The 21,323-nt window shown below is 49.5% G+C and overlaps 1 protein-coding gene across 1 annotated transcript in view; it reads right to left on the bottom strand.

The window, feature by feature from the left end:
- Nucleotides 1–21,323, bottom strand: part of PPP1R16B (protein phosphatase 1 regulatory subunit 16B) — an 80,314-nt gene that overhangs the window by 8,125 nt on the left and 50,866 nt on the right. The window contains exons 2-5 of the mRNA XM_007934664.1: nt 10,026–10,096; nt 4,363–4,508; nt 2,301–2,404; nt 291–415 (exon numbers count right to left, since the gene is read on the bottom strand). Of these exons, the coding sequence (XP_007932855.1) occupies nt 291–415; nt 2,301–2,404; nt 4,363–4,508; nt 10,026–10,096 (446 nt within the window). The remainder of the gene's footprint in view (nt 1–290; nt 416–2,300; nt 2,405–4,362; nt 4,509–10,025; nt 10,097–21,323) is intronic.

Here is a 21,323-nt window from a genome sequence, read left to right as displayed (position 1 = left end):
TAATGAACTCAGGATTGGAGCCTGGGAAGGAGAAACTTGGAGAAGGCACAGGTAGACAGAGAAGTCAAGCTTCCCACCCAAGGTTCCTGACTCCAGCCCCAGCTAAGGGTGGTCAGATTCTCAAAGAGACTGATCCCTTCTCTGCTAACCCTTCTTGGCCCCAGAGGATCTAGAGAAGGTCCCAGGTCATAAGCATGCCCCCAACTGTGTAGGTTTGCCGGCCCACTTTAGCCCTGGCTGGTCTCGGTTCTGGTACTCCTAGTGCAAACCAGCCTGGCTCATCTCCTCACCAGTGTGGCACCCTGGCCGTCTATCCAGTCCAGGTCCTGGCCAGCTGCAATCATACAGTGGATGTCTCCAATCATCTTCTGCTCAGGTGCAGACCGCATCTCATTGATTTTCTCTTGGGTGATGCCTGCGACGGAGAAAGGGGGTTTACTCAGTATCCCAGGCCTAGGCCTCAAGGTGGGAGGGGAGGGCAGATGAGCAGGGCATGACTCTTACTCCCCAACGTCTGCCAGTCACAGGGGGTGAATGGCATGCCCCTGGACCACTGTGCCCCCAGGCCCACAGAACAAGGGCCATTCTGCTGGGTACCTGGTAAGCAGTGCATTAATATCAGTTACTTTGAGGCATATTGTTCTACCTGGAAATCCCTGCCATCCACCTGCCCACCACCCACTGCTCAAACGGCTGGCTGCATCTCATCCTCTAGGTCCCAATTGGCCTCCCTTGACCATCCTATCTCACCACAGTCTCTCTTAGTTTCCTTCAAACTTTGCATACTTTAATGTTTCCTAGTGACTTAATTTTTTGCCTGACTCCCCACTACAGTGTAAACTTCATGAGGCTTGAGAAACAGTGTGTTCACAGGGAAGAGGTAACTACAGGGAGGAAGTGGGAGGGGAGCTGTTGCATTGTGGAAAATTGCAGTCAATGTCACAAGACGAAGTATATGTGAGCTGCTGTATGGAAAATGAATTTGCTCTGTAAACTTTTCACCCAAATCACAATAGAAATTAAAAAAAAAAAAGAAAAGTATGTTTGCAGCACTGGCCACAATGTTCAACACATTTTTGTTGCACCCATGACTGAATCAATGCATATATTATGTTTGAATGAACAGTTAAGTAAATTAAGGTAGCACCCAGAAAGACACTTCATAGCCCAGAATCTCTGGCTGAGAAGTTTCAGTGTTACTGGCAGCCACGGATGGCATTCAAGGAGAGGTATAAGATGCTCTAAAAGGGGGCTCATTAGATCAGGGTTCTTGGATAGAATTTAGGAGAAGTCTGCAAAATCAAATGGAGATTAAAAAAAAAAAAAAAATCACATGTTCATTTTCACTAAACTTTGAATGAAACTGACCATCCTCTGCCATTAGACATGTATGCAAAACCCCCAGTAGCAGTGCCCGGAGAATTCTGTCACCAACAGAGCCCATGGGTCACATGATCTTATTATTTAATGAACTAATAAAGTTCTATACCATTCATTTAAAAAATTATTTGGTAGTTAATATAATTGGCTTCCTTTATAATCCTACGATTTTATAACTGCATTTAAAAGCATTATTCTGAGAAAGCATCCATAGATTTGACAAATTAACACAAAAATTGGTAAGAACTTCGCAGAGGGAAAAAGAAAGGAAAAGCCCAGGTGCCAGGAATGGGGAGGCCACTTCAGTGGTCACTGCAGAGATCTGGGAAGAAACACCAAGGGCGGGGCTGGCCCAGGGGAGGAGCAGGTGCAGCATCTCTGAGTAGGCCTCCAGACGAGAGTGTGAGGGGCAGGGGGACAGGCAGGCCTTTCCGATTACCACATTTGTTTCCTCTCTGAATCTCATTTGGGCGCTGTGAACAGCCCACATCTTGTTTATCTGGGCCCTGGCAGCCAGCGTGGTGCCTGGCACAGAGCAGATACCGCGAATGTTCTTGATTTTGTATTATTTTTCCCAAGTGAGAATATATCTTTATGGTGAATGTTTACTGAATTGGATTGTTACAGCTGATGAAGAGGAGACAAGGCCAGCTGAGGCCGCCTGCATGTGTGGGTGACAGGGATGAGAACAATACCTCCTTCTGCACAGCACAGGATGGTTTGCCAGGGTCCTTTCGAGTCCTCATGGTAATCATGGAGATAACATTAGTCATGAGGACCTACCCCATTTACTGAGCACTTAGCATGGTACGGGCAGGTACCAGACAGGGAGCAAGCTCATTTGTTCAGCTGCATTCACGGATGTGATGCTCACCGCAGCACTGCACCATGCCCCTTCCGGCACACCAGCCCACCCTTACCCTTGTACGCCATGCAGGTCTCGATGACATCCAGGGTGGGCTCGTCCTCGCACAGGTCATACGGCATGTTCCCGTCAGAGTTGACGGCGAGCAAGTCAGCCCCACTGCAGAGAAGCAGACAGGGTGAGAGCCAGGTAGGTGTGGCTGGGGTTGGTCTGGGCTGTCTCCACTCTCTGGCCTCTTACCCAAGACCTCAAGGTGCACCCTGGCACCCACAACCCCAGCAAGGTGATGTCTGGCTCTGCCAGAATGGGCATAGCAGCCTCAGCATCCTGGTGGGGGGCCAGGTTGGAAGGGTCCAAGATCCCAGGAAAGTGATCCCCGCAGACCTCCCCCAGCTTCCTGTTGAACCAGCAGATAGGCTCTTGAAGCCATCCATATACAAAATCCTCCCTGGTGAACACGATAAAAATAATATTGGAGCAGCCCTCACATAGGTCCTTTACCCACATCCTCTTATCTAATCATCATAACAGTCCTCTAGGGTGGGTTCTGTTAGCTGCATCTCACTCGGGGGGAAACAGAGGCTGAGAGAGTTTAGTCATTTATCCAAGGTTACACAGCTAGATGTGGTAGGTCAAGACTCAAACTGGTTTCTCTTGTGCCAGTCCTTGTCACTTCTCCACGTTCTGTGTTGATCTTTGCCCACACACAGGTACATGCTCGGTTATGCTCCACTTCCTCATCTAAGCCCCTGCCCAAAAGGCAGGCCAGGACAGGGGCAGGCTCCCTGGTAGAACTGGCCCTTTGCACCAGTGGTTCGCAAGCCCGTTCCTAGTATACCCTGCAGCAGAATTTACCTGGGGACCACTGAAACAGAGTGCAGCTTCTTGGGCTCACTTTAGACCTCCTGAAATAGTCCCTAGGGGTGGGACTCAGGAACATACATTTTACACCCATGCCCCAGGTGATTTTGGTATAGGCTAGCCCCAATCCCTTTGTCCTCTGGGCACCATCTGGCTGTGGCCATATGATGCTTAGCCGTGCCCAGGCTGTCATCAGAGGCATGGGCATAGGTCACCAACCAGCCTTTCGGTCACTGTGGCCTCTCTGAGCTCCTGTGTGCCCCTGGGGCAAGCTAACCAACCTCTCTGAGCTGGGCCAGTAGTACTGACATCTCCACCACCCCTGGCAGCCACCCAAAAAGCTCCTGCTGCTCCATCTGGACCCTTGCAAGAACTCACTTTCTCTCGGCCACTCTTTCTGACTCCCTGTGCTCAGACCCTCCCCTCAGCCTCAGGTGACCCCGGCCCACTGGTCTCCTTTGTGGACTCAGGTTCTGACATTGCCTCATTTTTGTCTCCCCAGGCGGCCAGGATTTTTGTATCTCTGTGTGCCTTGTACTCAAGTGCAGGCCTGGTCAGCACAGGGGCCCCCAGTTAGTAGCCAAACTCAATAAACACCCTTGAAATGGAGTGTTGCCTTTTCTATGTGTTTTATAGAATTTAAACAGAGCAGAAAGAATTTCAGGGCAGGAAGAGACCATCAGAGTGGTTCAGAGGGAAAGAGCTTTCTCTCTGGAAAAGGCACAACTGTGGGGTTCACCCAAAGCAGGTCTGGCGCCCCTGAAAAGCATGTGCACAGGATCTGGGGGGCCGGATCCAGGGTATACACTTGCTGGTTATTTATTTATTTAGGTATTGAAAGAAACAAAAATGACAATAACATAAAGAAAGTAGAAGAGACAGTAAAAGAGAATCAAGCAGGAGAAAGAATAAGACAAAGAGTTGAAAAGACAGAGAAGGACAAAGTCAAGGAGAGCCAGAGACCAAGAAAAAGAGTTAAGGAAGGACACCCAGAGGTAGAGAGACAAAGGGGGAATTACAGGCCGAGGCGGAAAGAGGTAGAAACAGAAAGAATGAGATGGAGATGAAGAGAGGATGTAGGGAGAATGAGAAAGAGAGACTGGCCCCAAGAGAGACACAGAAAGGGACACAGAGAGAGACAGACAGATCCAACAGCTGGACAGCAGACAGATGGGCACAGAGAAAGGAGAGAGCCCTGCCCCTTGGGTGGAGGGAAGCTGCTCCTGGGACCTGGGTGGGGAAAGGGGGGCACGTACTACTGAACGAGGATCTTCACCAGGTTGATGTGGCCGCAGGTGGCTGCGGCATGCAGAGGCGTCCACAGCTCGTTGTCCTTGGCATTCACATTTGCACCATGGGAAAGGAGCAGCTTAACGATATCCTCAAAGTTGTCGATGCAGCACTGTGAGGGGGACACAGGCGGAGTGAGCTCAGGGCAGGGTCCTGGGGCCCTGAGGGGTATATGCCATGTTCTCCAGGAGAGGTCACCTAGGCTGCCTAAGTTTGCATCCAGCTCCATTACTTCCATGCTGTGTGACCTTTGGCAAGTCACTTAACCTCTCTGAGTCTGTTTACTCATGAGTAAAAGTGAAGTAAATAATATAGAAGATCAAAATAGAAAGTAAACAATACCCTGCAAGTATTGGTCGGATGGGATGAAATTTTAAACGAGGTGTTAGAATTCTAGAAGCATTTTTTCAAACAAACGTGTGAAGAACTAACATATATAACAATAAATTTAAGAAGGAATGCTCTGGCTGAAGCATAAATGTGTGGTAGTGGTGGTGGAATCCCTTTCCCAGAATCAGCCTTCAAGGTATGGCCTCAGATCATAGCTTGAGACTTTGGATTTAGGAACTTCTGACCTAGGGGTTCTTGGGGAAGCCCCAAATAATCAATGTCCCCCTCTCCCTTCAGAGCCCAGCTCCACAGGAGAGCTCCTGGAGGTTCCACACAGTCCCTATGAGTAGATGGGCGTGTTTGTGTTCCTGCTGCACGGAACACTGACCATGCCTGGGTCAACCAAGGTGAGGGGGTGGGTCAGGAGCCTGTTCTATGCCCAGGAAGAACGCAGGGCTCTGACAGCTGATGGAGCCCCCCAGACTCCAGGGATAGGAAGTGAAAGATCCCAGGAGGCAGAGGGGCCTCCAACTATGAGGAGGGTGAGACAAGGGCAGAAGAGGAAGAAGGGAGCCCCAGCACAGACAGCAGGATGAGGTGCTTCCCTGGGGGTGCCTTTGGGAGAAGCTAGATGGGACAAAGTGGGGCCCTGGGCTCCACTGTCCATCTAGGTACTCAGGAGAGTGACAATCACACTCACTTCTTTAAGAAAATCCCTCCTCTGTTTGCATGTGGAGAACAGATAGTGTGTGTGTGTGTGTGTGTGCACTTCTTTGGAAGGAAGTGATCAAGGCCTATGTTCAAATAACCCAGTGAAGAGATGATGACCTACAGAAGCGATCACAGAGATAGGAGAAGTGACTGGATACACCAGAAGGAGCTGCGGCCACCTGTGTGAGTTTGCGGCCCAAAGCTGGCAACCCATCCCACACTCATACCCACCCCTACCCCCAATACAGCCAGGGCTGGGTGCCAGAAGGGCATGTGGGAAGAGAGCAGCCGTTTGCACAGATGGTGCCAGAGACCCAGGTTCTCTTTTGGCACCAGCCAGTTTGGTCTGAGGCCGTCTCTTTGGCAGTTGTGGGAAGCTGTGTCTAAAACTATGACCCGGTGAGGCCCTGTGAGGCCTGGGAGCTGCTGCCCCAGGTGGTCCAAAAATCCATGCAGTGGCATGGTACAGTCAGTAGAGGGCGCCAAAGGCACCGAAGTAAGGCAGCAGTGACTGGGGCGCCCCTCCACACTCATAGGTGAAGCAGCCAGACCCCAGGGTTAGATGACAGGTGGGCCAGAGAGCCTGACTTTAGAGCCGTAGAACTCATGAGAGAGGGAGGAACCACGGCTGAGCAAAGGGCTGTGGTGGGGGTGGAGTGCAGGGGTGTGCATGCAGAAGGGGCCGGCTGGCCTCCTCCCCTGCATTCTTCAAGGTGGGAAATGGCACCTGGCAGTCGGGGATGACTCCTCCTGCCCCCTCACTTCTCACCTCCCATCTTCACCCAGGGAAGCAGCATGGTTTCCAACTCTTAATATTATGTCTGACATCTCCCACACCTGTCTCCACTGCCCTTGTGGAGACCTGGTCATCTCTTCCTGCAACTGAGCTCCCTGCCTCCCCAGACTCTTCTGAACACCCCGACCAGAGACAGCGTCCTCTTCATAAGCACGCTGCTCTCAGTCTGCAAACCTCTAAAGGCTCCCTGTTGCCAAGAAGGAAATCCACATTCCTTCACCTGGCAGGCAAATTTCTTCATGCGCCCCCATCTCCCCTGTTGTATGGGAGTAGTTACAATACAACGCTACCAACGAAAACAACCACAGCAACTACAATAATAATAACAGGCCATGTGATCAATATTAACAGCTAATCTTTCTAAGGGCTCCTAAGCATTTTGCTGGGCTTTGGCCATACACAGAAGGGTCCTATCACTCCCATTTTATAGATGGGGAAACTGGCTCCAAGAGGTCCGGATGAGCAAGGCCACATACAGTAAGCTCCAGAGATGGATTCAAATCCAAAGCAGGCAGACTCCAAAGGCTGTTCTCAACCTTCCCCAGTTCCGCCTCCCATCAGTCCCCCTGAGACCCTGCACTCCAACTGTGCTACACTGAACACTCCAGACTCCAAACTCCAACCTTGAAATGCTGAGCCCTTTTCTCATGCCCTCTGTCCATGCTGTTCTCTCTGCCTTGAATGCTCTTCTTCACCCTTTTCTACCTGGCAAACTTCTACTCATCCTTCAACACCTAGCTCCAATGCCCCTTCCTCTTGGAAGCTTTTCTTTTCTCAAAAGGAAAGGTCATCAGCTCCCTGTCTGGAGCTCCCACAATGCCGCTGCTTACCTCCATCCGAGGGGTGACTATACTGCATCACCTCTGTTGTCATTTACGAGTCTGTGGCCACACTACAGGCTGAACTCTGAGAGCTGGAACCTTGCCCACCTCAGTTCTGGGGCCCTGTTCTCTGCAGAGGACCTGGCCTGGAGCAAGTGTACAGGAACTATTTGTTGAAGGAACAAGTTGGAGTCCACAGGCCAGAAAGGCAAAGTAGAGAGGATGAGTCCCTGACAGAGCTCCCCAAATGGAGTCAGAGGTGAGTAGTGGATGGAGGAGCAACTTTAGGTCACCAGCCATGAGTTCCACACAGCAACACCCCAAGCTGACAGATTCCCACTTCCCTGACCCTGACAGTGAGCTCCTAGAGACTCAGGAACCCAAGGAGCAACTGGCCCAGGGGAACTGAGCTGACCACCAAAGAAGATGTGGGGTGTGACACGGAGGTAACAGGAACTCCAAGCTGAAGACAGGGCCCCAGTCTAGAGGTCACCATGGCAGGGACAGCAACTCGGTGGAGGTACTTGGCTCAAAGTGCTGTGAGCCACTGTGTCCGCTGAGTGGCTAAAAGCACAGGCTTTCCAGTCAGACCACCTTGTTTCAAATCCCAGCACCACCATTGTCTGACCTCAAGCAAAGAGACTTCAACTGCCTAAAAAGCACCGTGTAATCTGGGAACTACTATTTATGGAAATTCATTATTATTAAATAAAATTAAAAATTCACTTTCTTGGGTGCACTAGCCACATTTCAAGTGCTCGGTAGCCATGTGTCACTAGTGGCTACTGCACTGGCCGGTGCACATACAGAACATCTCCATCATCACAGAAAGGCCTGTTGCACGGCACTGTCCCCGAGCCTCAGTGTCCTTATCTGTAAAATGGAGTTGAGAGTAATTCAGAGAGTTGTTCTGAAAAGCCAATGAAATACAGAAGTGAAAGGCTTTGCAGAGGATACAAGATAAATTTAAAATAATAACAATATTCATACAGTATCAAGTGATGCTCAAAGAGTTTTTACATGTAAAAATTCATTAACATCGCAACCCAATAACATAGGTTGCTGTTATTCCCCTTTTACAAATGAGGATACTGAAGCAGAGAGAAGTTAGTAACTTGCCCAAGGTCACACAGCTAGTGAGTCACAGGCCTCAAGACTGACCCTATACCTCAACTGCCTCACTCTATAGGGAACCAAGGCTGGCAGTCACAGTCTGACCTTGGGAATTGTCATGTGGGGCCCACTCCAGGGCAAGCCAGAGCACATAGGGTGTCATAGGGACCCAAGAGTTCATGGAGTGGGGAGTTGGGGAGCTTCCAAGGGCAGAGTCCAGTGAGGACACTGAGGCAGTACCCTAGCATGGGTGCCTGAGACCTTGTGGGACTGGAGGAGAAGCCAAGAAGAACCACAGGGAACCATCAGACCACATGGCTGAGGGTAAGGAACAGGGCTTCAAACTGGTTCATTCTGGTTTGACTCCTGCTGAGAATCTGCACTGCCTTTCCAGACACTGAATGAGAATCTACACTTTAGTAAGATCCACAGGTGATTCTCATATACCCCCAGGTGATTCTGATGTATATACATGGGAATTTTGTTAAACTGTAGATTCTGATCCAGTATACCTGGGTGGAAAGACAAACTGTCAGCAAGGGGTCAAACTGGAATGAACCAATTAGAAGCGCTGGTAAGGACTTGCCCATAGGGTTTATGGGTTAGTCCAGCAGTGGCCCGCCTCCATCCATGCCTCCCCTGCCCTGTGTGGGGTGGAGAGGTCCCCAACAGCCAGGGTCTGGTGGTCTGGCTGTCCTCCTGCTAGCCTGCACTCCAGTTCTGCTGCTCAGAAACTTCCCCAGCACAGGGAGGCTTCTGTGTGCAAATTCACTAACTCAGCACTCACATGCTGAGCACCTGCTATATGCCAGCAGGGAAAGTCGCTGGGCTACACCACTGAGGGAGAAAGACATGGGCTCTGCACTCAAGGGGCTCGGAGCCTGGACTGGGGCAGATTGGCATCAAACCATCACACGAATGGCTAAAACAAGTGGTTACAAGCAAAGAGCTGCTTAGAGGTAAAGGGGTGTGTGAGAGAGCACAGAGCACTGGCTCTGGGTTGGGACTATGCTGAAGAGGAGACAGCATGTACCCAAGCGCTGTGTAAAGTGTGGTCAAGAGGAACACAGTGTGTGCAAGGAATTGAAAAGCTGGCCGGTCAGAGCGCTGAGAGCCACAAAGCATGCCTGAGATGAGGCTGGTGGGCTCAGCGGGGGCCAAGCCATGGGAGCCTTGCAGGGAGTGGTGAAGATTTTATTCTTTGCCCCCAGCGTAATGGGAAGTCACGTGATGGCTTTGACAAACATGAGCAAATTGTTGGTTTGAGCGTTCCTGTGGCCACCAACTGAAGCAAGAATGGTAGCCGGGCTGGGCTGGATGCTGGGACTAGTTAGATGATATTGCCGGGTCCAGGCAAGAGACACGAACCAAGCAGCCCCTCCCTGGGCAGTGAGGGCTGGACCCATAGTGCTGCCCTAGAAAACACACGTTGTGAGGGCACGTAGTTTGGTACCCATACTTCACGGCCATGTGACCTTGGACAGGTCATATAACCCTCCTGCCAATCAGTTCCTGTCATAGGGGTGGCTGGGCCGCTCTGGTTGGTGTGAATGCACTTTGTACACTGTCAAGCGCCAGACAAACTCGCTTTATGGTTCCAACCCTCTGCTGGGCAGTGAACAAAGGCCCCCTGTCTTCAGCCTGTGTGTGCATATGTATGCACACGTGTGTGTGTGTGTGTACATGGGAGGAGGGGTGTCCGTGGGAGTGTTTGTAACAGACACACACATCTCTGCAGCAGACATGAGCTTTTCAGATGGGGCAGCTTGCCTTCCCTCCCTCCTCCCTGGGGCATCTGAGCAGGACAAGGCTGGGTAAAAGCATGTCCAGGTGGGGACCCCAGCGAGCCTGGCCTTACCTGGTGCAGGGCCGTGAGTCCATCCTCATTGCACAAATCAGGGCTGACCTTATTCTTCAGGAAGTAGCGTACTGCAACAGGGGACAACAGGGGACAGGAGTGAGCTTCCTGTCACATACTGGCTATGCAGGTCGGAGGGGGGGGCACCCAGGTAAGATCCACTCTCCCCCAGCTCTTGACACAAACTGCCTTGTTTACTCTTTGTGTCCATCTCATGTGGTAAGAATTAACACCTCCCCCACTGGTGTAGTGCCTAAGACATTTGACTGCTAAGCAGAAGGCTGGCAGTTCAAATCCACTAGCTACTCCTCGGAAGGAAGATTGGGCAATCTACTTCCGTAGAGATACGGCCTCGGAAACCCAAGGAGAGGTCACTATGAGGTGGAACCAACTCGACAGCAGTGAGTTTTGCTTTGTTTTGTTTTCCCATTTCATAGTTGAGAGAACTGAGGTACAGAACATAGGCTCTGGTCCAGGATTTCCAAGAGGTGGGTGGCATCACCTGCCTTATGGATAATAATAACAACAACCAATAACAATTACTGAGTGCTTCCCGTGTGCCAGGTACTGAGTGAGCTAAGTGATTTATCTTTGCCTTTCGGGGAGCAGAGCCTATTCTAGTTTTTAAAAGCATAACTCCGGAGTCGCATGGCCTGGGTTCAAATTTGAGCACCATTGTTATTGGCTGTGTGACCCTGGTCAACACACTTGCCCTCTCTGTGGCTTTGTTTTCTCATCTGTAAAATGAGAGTGATGCTAATCCCACCCGAAGGGGACCAGTTGAGGAATAACTGAGGTAAGCCATGTCAGGGGCTTAGCACAGTGTCTGGCACATGGTTTGAACACGAATTTCTACTATGGCAGCTGTTCTTGTTGTTCTTTGTAACACTGCAGTCCCCTACACCAGGGAATGACCCACCTGGGAGTATCAAATGCTCCTTCTTTGGCCACCCCAAAGGCTTTTTCCATCCTATCCCTAGGTTTTTGCCTAGTTGTGTGTGTGTTTGTGTATGTGTGTGTGTGTTCGGGGGTGGTGGGTAGAGCCAGGAGCTGGGGAGAGGGAAGCCAAAGTGAGCTCCAACCATGGCCTTGAACCCCTCCTGCTTAGGATGACATCCCCTTCCCACTGTGACCCTCTTGCTCCTCTCCTCACAACGCAGGCCTGTTCTCACTCTGACCCCAAGTGCTACGGAGGAGTACAGAGGAGGAAGGAAAACCCAAGTGCAAAGGGAAGGAAGGGGGCGCTAGTCCCCCAGCCCTGTGTCCCCCTTCTCAGTCTTATCACCTGGGACCCCTGCCCTCAAACTTCACAGAGACTGTCTCTAGCCAGCCTCAACTGCACTTTTCATGGAGTGGGAAACCTACCAGGTAGACCAGGTCCCTACCTTTCCTGTCCAAATGGCTCCAGCCTGCCTGCAGGCCTGCACAGGCCTCTTCTCCATCCACCTTCCAATGGTGGACCATGCAGTTACGGCATACCCTTTGGCCGGAAGAGTGACCAAAGGGTGGTTGTTTGTGGGGCCAGCGGATATAAATTGGAAACACAAGCTGGTTTGTGTGTGAGGCCCTTGTGGTGCAGGTCAAAGCCAGGATGGAGCCCTGAGTTCTACAAATGGACAATCCTCCATGAGCCACCCTCTACCTCACCAAATCTGGCTCCTCCCAAACATGAACCAAAGTGCAATGTTTAATGTCCACTGTGGACCCCTCTCCATACTACAGTGCATTATTCAGTCAGTGAGGTAGGCTAAGGTAGTTTCCTGTGGATTTCCCTCTACTGAGGGGGGAACAAAGTAGGAGTGAGCTGGGAAGGGCAGGGAGAAGCCCACTGGCCTAGTTAGCAACCCCCAAGGGGTGTTGGTAGAAAGAACTCTGGTGGGGATCCATGAGGTCTCAGGAGTAGTGGAGAGTGGGGGTAATCCCTCAGCTCCACCCTCACGAGGCCCAGCTCCCCCCTGGAAGAGAGCTTGAGGCCTCCACCCAGCCTCCCAGCAAGACTGGGCATCTCCAGCAGACTTGGCCCAGGTGTTCTGCTGCCCTGGGGGCTAGGTGTGAAAGGACTTTGTTAGCCAGAGGCTCAGATCCTTTGGTATTGTCCTGCCAATACAGTAGCCACATGTGGCTATTTAAATTTTAATTAATACAAATTAGAACTTCAGTTCCTCAGTTGCTCTGGCCTCAGTTGCTCAGTAGTCCTGTAAGACTACTGTGTTGACCTCCTTCTTTAGTGAGTAACGACTGGGATCTTAAAAGCCTGCAAGCTGCCATCTAGATGCAACAGTGGGTCTCTCCTCATCCAGAGCAATGAAGAAAACCAAAGACTCATGAAAACAATTAGTCCTAGTGACTGGTACACCATGCAATCCGCAGCCTATACGACTATGAGACCAGAAGAACTAGATGGTCTGATAGAGCCTGGTGGAACCCCTGAGATTGCCCTTCAGGTCTGGAATTGAACCCACACCTGTGGCTTCCAGCCAAACAAAAGACAGGCATATGAGCTGAACATTTACCTGAGGTAAATACATTCTTTGGAGAGAACAATCGTGGGAGAAAGAAGGGCTGTTTATTCACAGGGAGACAACTCAGGGGGCAGGAGTGCGTGAAGGGATGGACACAGGGAAGAGGTAACTATAGGGAGGCAGTGGCAGAGAAGCTGTTGCATTGTGGTGAATTGTAGTCAATGTCATGAGACAAAGTATATGTGAACTACTGTATGGAAAGTGAATTTGCTCTGTAAATTTTCACCTAAATCACAAAAAAAAAAAAAAAAAAAGACTACTGTGTTGAAAATGCAGAAATAAAACATTTCCATCTCCACAGAAAGTTCTAGTGGACAGCACTGCACTAGTACATTATAAATGGCAATTAGCCCCATCAAACTGCTTAAAGCCCTTCCATGGCTCCCCATTGCCCTGGAAATAAAGTCCAAGCCCCTTTCTATGCTATTCAAGGTCTTGCATGACGTGATCCTTGCCTGCAGGCCACCTTCTTGCACAATTCCAAGAGTCACCATTCACATTGTGGTCTGTGAGACCCACATCCCCAGGAGCAGTGTGCACTTTACTCAGCAGGACACGATGGGCCTGCCTGCCCACCTCTCCAGCCTCACTTGCTGAACTCTAACACCTTCCACAGTGGTCCTTGTTCAGCTTACAGAGCCACCACACTTCCTCTGGCCTCCCAGATTCTTTCTGTGGTTGTTGCTGAGAACATACACAGCAGAACATTAAACAATTTCTACGCTGTTTATATTCAGTGACACAGATCACATTCTTTAAGTTGTACAACCAGTGTCACCTTCCTTTTCCAATTTTTCCCTCCACGATTAACATAAACTCCCTGCCCCATGAACTTCCTATGTGATCTTTTGAGTTGATGTTGTCAATTTGATCCCATATAGATGGTTCTTAGAAGAGAACAATGCCCTCATTTATAGCATAAATAGACTGTTGAGCATAAGCATAACCCAAAATGCACAAACAGCAGCAAAGAAACTAGATGACTGGGACCTTCTCAAAACTAAATTTTTATGTGCTTCCAAAGACTTCTCCAAAACAGTCAAAAGAGAACCTACAGATTGGGAGAAAAACATTTGGCAACGACATATCTGACAAGGGACTTATCTCTAAAATTTATAGAAAACTCCAACACCTCAACAACAAAAAGACAAACAATCCAATTAAAAAATGGGGAGAACACATGAATAGACACTTCACCAAAGAGGATATTCAGGCAGCTAGCAAATACATGAAGAAATGTTCACGATCTTTAGCCATCAGAGAGATGAAAATCAAAACAATGAGATACCATCTGACCCCAGCATTAATAGCAAAGTTCGACCAGACAGAAAACAACAAATGCTGGCAAGGATGTGGAGAGATTGGGACTCTCACACACTGCTGGTGGGACTGGAAAAAGATACAACCACTGTGGAAAGCAGTATGGCAATTCCTTAAAAAGTTGGAATTAGAAATACCATTTGATCCAGCAATCCCATTACTAGGTATATAGGAGGCTGGCGGTTCAAACCCACCAGCCACTCCTCGGAAGGAAGGTTGGGCAATCCTACTTCCGTAGTGATAACTGCCTCGGAAACCCAAGGAGGGGTCGCTAGGAGTCGGGGCCGACTCTATGGCAAATAACAACAACAACAATCCTAAACAAGTGAGAACCAGGACAAGAACAGATACATGCACACCCATGTTCATCGCAGCACTATTTGTAATAGCCAAAAGATGGAAACACCTAGGTGGCCATCAACAGAAGAATGGATAACCAAACTATGGTACATACACACAATGGAATACTATGCAACCCTAAAAAATAATGTAGAATCTGCAAAACACCACATAATGTTGATGAACTTGGAGGACATTACGCTGAGTGAAATAAGTCCATCACAGAAGGACAAATATCGTATTAGTTCATTATTGTAAAAAGTCAAGGAAAGGTTTATATATGGAAGGAAAGTTTCTTTGTTGGTTACCAGGGGTGGGAGGGGAGGGGAGGGAACACTGCAAATAAATAAAGGAGCACAGCACTCAAGGCAAACATTCTTTACTAAATACACTGAAGTACTGTCTGTGGAAGACTTCAGGGGCTATGTTGGGTTTAAGGGTTAAAGATTATCTCAGGGTAATAGTTTAGGGTTCATCCAGCCTCAAGTCCAGAGAGCCTGGATTCTGTAAGAATTTGAAATTCTGTTCTGCATTTTCCCCCTTTTGATCAGGATTCTTCTATAGAATATTTGACCAAAATGTTCAGTAGCCAGGTACCACCTAGCTCTTCTGGTCTCACGGCCAAGGAGGCAGTTGTTCATGGAAGTAGTTAGGCATACTTCCATTTCCTACTTCTATTCTTGACTTTCTTTTTTCCTCTGTTTTTCCAGATGAACAGAGACCAACTGTTGCACCTTGGATGGCCACTTGTAAGCCGTTAAGACCTCAGGGACTATACAAAGAACTAGTAGGTAGAGCAGAAACACTAAACATATTATAGCCTCTCAGCTTTTGCACAACATTTTCCCACTGCCTGGAAGCCTCAATCATTTATCCATCCACACAACCAATCATCCACCCAGCCATCTTCAATACATACACACACATACACAAACACACACACACCTGCCTCACTCTTCATCCTTTAGGTCGCAGCTCAAACATCCTTTTCTTAAGGAAGTCTTCCCTGACTCCCTACAATAGGACATACCCCCTGATATGTACATCTCATTCACAGCCTTATAGCAATTTTAATTATATAACTATTTGGATAATTATGGGCTTTGATTCTATCTGCCCACTGGCCACTAAGCCCCAAGAGGGCAGGACAGTGACTTGGTACCCACTGCTCTATACCCAAGGCCTGGCACACAGTAGGGCCTCAAGAACTCATCTCAGACCTTAAATCTAATCATCATTATGATGGTTTCATTCTAAGGACCATCAACGTACCATCAAGACCTCTCTTGTCTCTACACAAAGCAGATCATCCCCCCAATGCTGAACGCTGGATGGCTTGAGTCTGCAGCACACACATGCAAGGCTGCCCACAGGTCCGTCTTACAGGGCCATGAGAGGAGATTATAGTAAGATCACCAAGACCCATCCTTTCTGAGGGCCAATGCAGGTGCCCTGGGCTTGGCAGGTAGCCTCCAAGACAACAGAAGCAGCTACTATGCCCCTGTCTAGGATGTACTTTGGGAAGGTTCCACTCACATGAAGCAAGAATTCAAATCCCACAGGGCGGGGGGTGATGAGTAGGGGCAAGGGTGGTAGATTAGACTTCCTGGCCAGGAGACACTCTTTGAGACCAAGAAACAGCTTCCAAATGTAGCTTCTGTGTGCAGTAATTATGGGGATGTACTCCATGCTGCATGGAAGCCCGAGACATGTACTGACCCCAACAATAGACAGTTATTTTCAGTTCAAGAGGTGGGGCAAATCATCTCCATCTCTGAAAAGGCCTTAATATTCATGAGCCAAGGCTCCCTCAGAATTTCTACTTCCACAGAAAAGGTCTGCCAACCCCTGGCCTTCAAGGTCCTGCATGACATGGACCCACCTGCAGAACTACAATTCCAGGGGCCACAGCTAGTCTATGTAAGTGGCACCCCCTGGAACTGTACAGCCTGCCACCCTATGGCTCTGCCTGCCTACTTTTCTTCCAGGTTTCTCTCTTGTTCTCTGAGAACTTCCATAGTGGAGGGAGCTGGCTTGGGGCCTAAGGGATCAACTGGGCCATAGGGAGCACAAAGCCAGGAGAAGCACCCTCTCCCCTCCAGCCAGGAGCACCCACCACCTCTCCTGTTTGCCCACACCTACTCCTTGCCACCAAAGTGCCAACCCCCAGGCTTGATCTTCAGTTTGTCAAAGTAATCCAACTGTTCTTGTACATTTGTTCAGCTGCGGCCTTAGGCAAATGACTGTTTGTCTCTGTGTGCTCATCTGTAAAATGGGGGTGCTGTGAGAAATGAGGAGGACATTGCCTGAGAGCTAGTATTATCATTTAATTTTTCTGAAAAATCACTGAGCTCCTGCCTTGTGCCCTGCCCTGTGCTGGGTGCCTGGAATATAATAATGAAGCTACCGGCATCTCGTATTGCTCAAGATCTCTCAAGCTGGTCATAAAATACAGAAACTGTCTCTCCAGGGAGCCCTGAGCAGACTGGGTCCAATAACCATAATGAGGCCACAGGCGATGTCCCCTCACCCTCCAACACAGGTAAGACCCCACAGCAAAGATGAAAAGGGGCTCCAGCCCTCCTCACTCATGTATCCCAGCGCCTGGCACTGCTTCCCTACTCTACCCACACCTCCCTGGCAATATGGCTGGAATCTGAGCCAAGCTGGACCATCTGCTCCCACCATCTCCAGCTGCAGCAAGTGAGGCTGAGCTGGCCCCTCTCAGCAGGAAGCTGGTAATGGCTGTCTTTGCAGGAGAAATCACTGCTGATAAGCTTGTGTTTTCTTTGGCACCTGACCTACTCCATCCCTCAGAGCAGACTGCCCGAGACTCCAAGCTGGGTGGTGATGGGCGACCACAGGTGTAGTTCCTGCTCCTGCTCTGGGGGAGCGGGGATACTAAGATAGGGAGGACTCCCCACTGGAGGTGGACTTGGGGCAATCTACATTTTTCCATAGCGTCTTGGGGCTGAGCTCTGGCCACCTGGCCACATGACCTACAAAGTCATGTTGTTGGGGTACCCACTCGCCAAGCCCTTAGTGTCTAGCAACTTAGCCTCCAAGGTGCTGCAAGATCAAGCCCCTGCTTTTCCTCACCCCCACCTCACACCACATCCTACTCCCGTCCTCAGATCACTCAGTGCTTCTATCACCCTGGCTTCTTTCATTTCCTAAACAAACCAACAAAAACAACTGAACTCCCAGCCTGTGGCCTTTATACAGTTTCCTGTACCTGAAGTTCTCTTTCTTCCCGCTCTTGAGTCAGCAAGTTCTTCTCCATCCTTCCAATTCCAGTAAAAATGTCACCTCCTCAGAGAGGCCTTCCCTGATCACCCCAGTTTCAGTTAAGTCACTCAAATTCTTCTCTCCCACAATGCCGTGTATTTCTGCATTTTTACTTTATAGTGGCACTTACTGCAAAGTGTAATTACAGGCTAATCAGTCAGTATATATTGATTGTATAGGTATTTTTTCAGTTTCCTGGGCTCCATTAGGGCAGGGACTGTCCACCTTGTTGATTTGTACTTCCAGTGTCCATCATGGAGCCTGGAACATAGAAGGTGCTCAGCTCAATAAAAGATCTATTGTGAGGCATAGGAGTTGAACATTTACCTGAGGTAGATATGCTTCTTAAAGATACAATCACGGGAGAAAGTGGGGCTGTTTATGCACAGGGAGACAGCTCAGGGGGCAGGAGTGCATGGAGTGATGGACACAAGGAAGAGGCAACTATCAGGAGGAAGTGGCAGAGAAGCTGTTGCATTGTGGTAAATTGTAGTCAATGTCATGAGACAAAGTGTATGTGAACTGCAGTATGGAAAGTGAATTTGCGCTGTAAATTTTCACCCAAATCACAATTAAAAAAAAAAAAGGAAGGAAAAAGAAAAAAAAAAAAGATCTATTATGTGAATGAGTTAGGGAAGGAAGCGAGGAAGCAGAGAATGCCCTCGGGGACCACAGCTGCTTGTTCCTGGGGCCACAGGACTTTTGTCAGTGTTGTGCCACAGACAAGGGCACCACAAGGTTAGTGACTCAAGGACTGAAAAGCAATGAGCATGGATTCTGTGCAGACACAAATGAGCAAATGCCTGCCCTAGCCTCCCTCAATACCACCAGACCAAGGCAGCACGGGCCTTCTCCCCAGGCCAAGCACAGGGCACCATCATTTCCCTCTGTCCAGACCCCACTCCTCATTCTCTCTGCTCTGCGTCCTTCTCTAGCCCAGCACTCGTATGCAAGCACTGTGCTGAGTGCCGTGTGGGCATCAAGTCGGTGGATCCTCATCATCCTCTTATGAGCATAAACAACTTGTTCTTATCCATTGCTACCTTCTATTACTGTTTCAATGTACAGATGGGAAAAACGAGTCTCAGGAGAGAACATGTGAAATGACTTGCCCAAGGGCACACGGATGGGAAGGGCAGAGCTGGGACTTTGATGCAGGTCTGGCTTGTTCCAAAGACTGAACATGTCGCCACTTTGCTACACTGGTGCCAAACAAGAATCCAGGGAAGGGAACATGGGAGTCAGAGAGCTGTACAGGACCGTGTGGATGCAGATCTCAAGTGTGAAGAAAGCCTCACAGCTCACAGCTGGCAAAAAAGAAAGGGTAAGACTCCAGGTGATAAAGTTCAGCACTGCAAACATCGCATGATGATAAAGATAACAGTCCCTAACAGTCATGGCGGGAGCTCTGGTAGCATAGTGCCAAAGGCACTTAACTGCTAACCAGAAGGCTGGCGGTTCAAACCCACCAGCCACTCCTCGGAAGGAAGATTGGGGCAATCTACTTTTGCAGTGATACTGCCTCAGCAACAAAGGAGGGGTTGCTATGAGTCGGGTCCGACTCGACGGCACATAACAACAACAACAACAGTCATGGCAGCAACCCTGTTGCTCTTGTAGTTTACAGATGAGGACACTAAGGCACAGAGATGTTAACACTCAGCCTGAGATCACATGGCAAGTAAGTGCTATCTCCAGGGCTGACTCTGGCTTCTGGGCTCAGATCCCATTTATCTTCCCATTGTATCTCCATTCTAGGCAGACCCTACCTCTGATTCCAAGCACCCTCCATGGACAAGCCTGCCCATACTGACCCCATCTGCTCCCTTTCTAGGTCCCAGGTCTGCTCTGCCCAATGTCTCACAGCCTGGTCAAGCCAGCGCCTCGGCCCCTCCATTGCCTTCCACCCTCCTCAGGGTGCTGCCAGGATGCAGCCAGTATAGTGCTCTGCTCAGACACCACCTGGAGGGCCAATGTCCTCAGAAAGCAGCCCCTGGGGCTGTCCTCCCAAGTCTAAGTTGTCCCGGGTCCTCACTGTACTGTGCTTCTAAAATTGCCCCACTGAGCAATTTCACCCTTTCCACCCACTACTGCTCATCCCCGGAGCAGCAATAGCCAGAAATAGCTGTTCCAGGGAAGCCCGGCTGCCTGGGGCTGGGGTGGGGAGCAGTCATGTCTAATGGTGGTTTCTGCAGTAGCTGGCACAGCCCACCCAATGCCAGGCAGTTCACCCCAGGATCCGGTGATGACTCAGCTACAGGGGAGAGGAGGGCCAAGAACATGTGGGCTTCCCTGAAAGTCCCATGCCCAGGCCAGGCCCCAGGAGCTAGCCCTGCTCTTCCCCCAGGTAGCCTCCTCCAGGGCCCATTTGAAGAGGAGGGTAGGACAGTAACAAGTGTTGATGAGAACATGGAGAAATTGGAACTTCCATCACTGCTGGTGAGAATGTAAAATAGTGCAGCTGCTTTGGAAAAAAGTTTGGCAGTTCCTCAAAAGGTTAAATATAGAGCTACCATATGATCCAGTAATTCCACTCCTAGGTATATACCCAAGAGAGTTGGAAACATATGTTCACACAAAAATCTGTACACGAATGTTCACAGCAGCATTATTCATAATAGCCAAAAAATGTAAACAACCCAAATGTCCATCAACTGATGAACAACCACAACCCATTGCCATCACATCAATTCCGACTCATGGCGACCCCTATGTGTAACAGAGTAGAACTGCTCATTAGGGTTTTCTTGGCCATCATCTTTATGAAAGAAGATTTCCAGGCCTTTCTTCCACAGCACCACTGGGTGGGTTCAAACCACCAACCTTTAGGTTAGTTTGTTGTTGTTGTTGGCCGTCGAGTCGGCCCCGACTCATAGCGACCCCTCCTTGGGTTTCCGAGGCAGTATCACTACGGAAGTAGGATTGCCCAACCTTCCTCCCGAGGAGTGGCTGGTGGGTTTGAACCACCAGCCTTCTGGTGAGCAGTCAAGTGTCTTAGGTTAGTAGTTGAGTGCAAACCGTTTGCACCACCCAAGGACCTCCCAAGAGACTCGACAGCAACTGGGAGGTTTTCATGTGGGAAGACGTGGGTCTGCAAGGTAACTCCACTAGAGCTGCCAAGACTGGGCCTGTGTGTACTTCTCTCCCCCTCTCCCTGCTCTCTGCAGGTGCCTTCCCTTCAGCAGTGCCTCATCACAGGCTCTCAAGCAAGGGGACACTTTGTTCAGAAACACGACACTGGAACTTACCCATTTCATTCATGAACACTTCTGACCCCAAGTACATGTCCCTATTCTTCCCTGATTCTACCTGGAGACTTCATTCCGACCGCTCCCTGTAGCTTCCCTGCAGACCAGGGAACCTGCTCTCCCTTCTGCCCTGAAGAGTGTGTCTGCCAAACACAAGCCAGCGGGTCAGCTGGGGAACTCTCCAAGGTACCTACTTTCCTGCCTCTGCCCTCTCCCTCCCCACATGCCCTGCACTCCCTCTTTTCAAATGCTCGTTCTTCTAACCCTCTCTCACTCCATTTCTCCTTCCACCTATCTCTCTTGAGTTTTTCAAACAGCCCAATTATTTCATATCTCCAGGCAAGTAACAGATAAAAATATTCCCAGCCCTCCAGATAGGAGAGCCATACACATAAACACTCAAATGGCCTCACAGCCATCACAACTTCTAACATTTATTGACTATTTCCCAAGAAAGAGCCATTGTACTAAGTCATTACACATCTTAGCCCAGCTAAAATCTACAAAAACCCTATGACTTAGGTGCTATTACCAACCCATTCAACAGAGAACACACACGTTCTGTCCAAGGTAATCTGACA

The sequence above is a fragment of the Orycteropus afer genome, unplaced genomic scaffold, assembly GCF_000298275.1.
Source record: "Orycteropus afer afer isolate SDZICR_OR568_19922 unplaced genomic scaffold, OryAfe1.0 scaffold00020, whole genome shotgun sequence".
Taxonomy (NCBI): Eukaryota; Metazoa; Chordata; class Mammalia; order Tubulidentata; family Orycteropodidae; genus Orycteropus; species Orycteropus afer.
The sequence above is the reverse complement of the archived record's forward strand: the minus strand, read 5'-3'. Positions and strand labels throughout refer to the sequence as shown.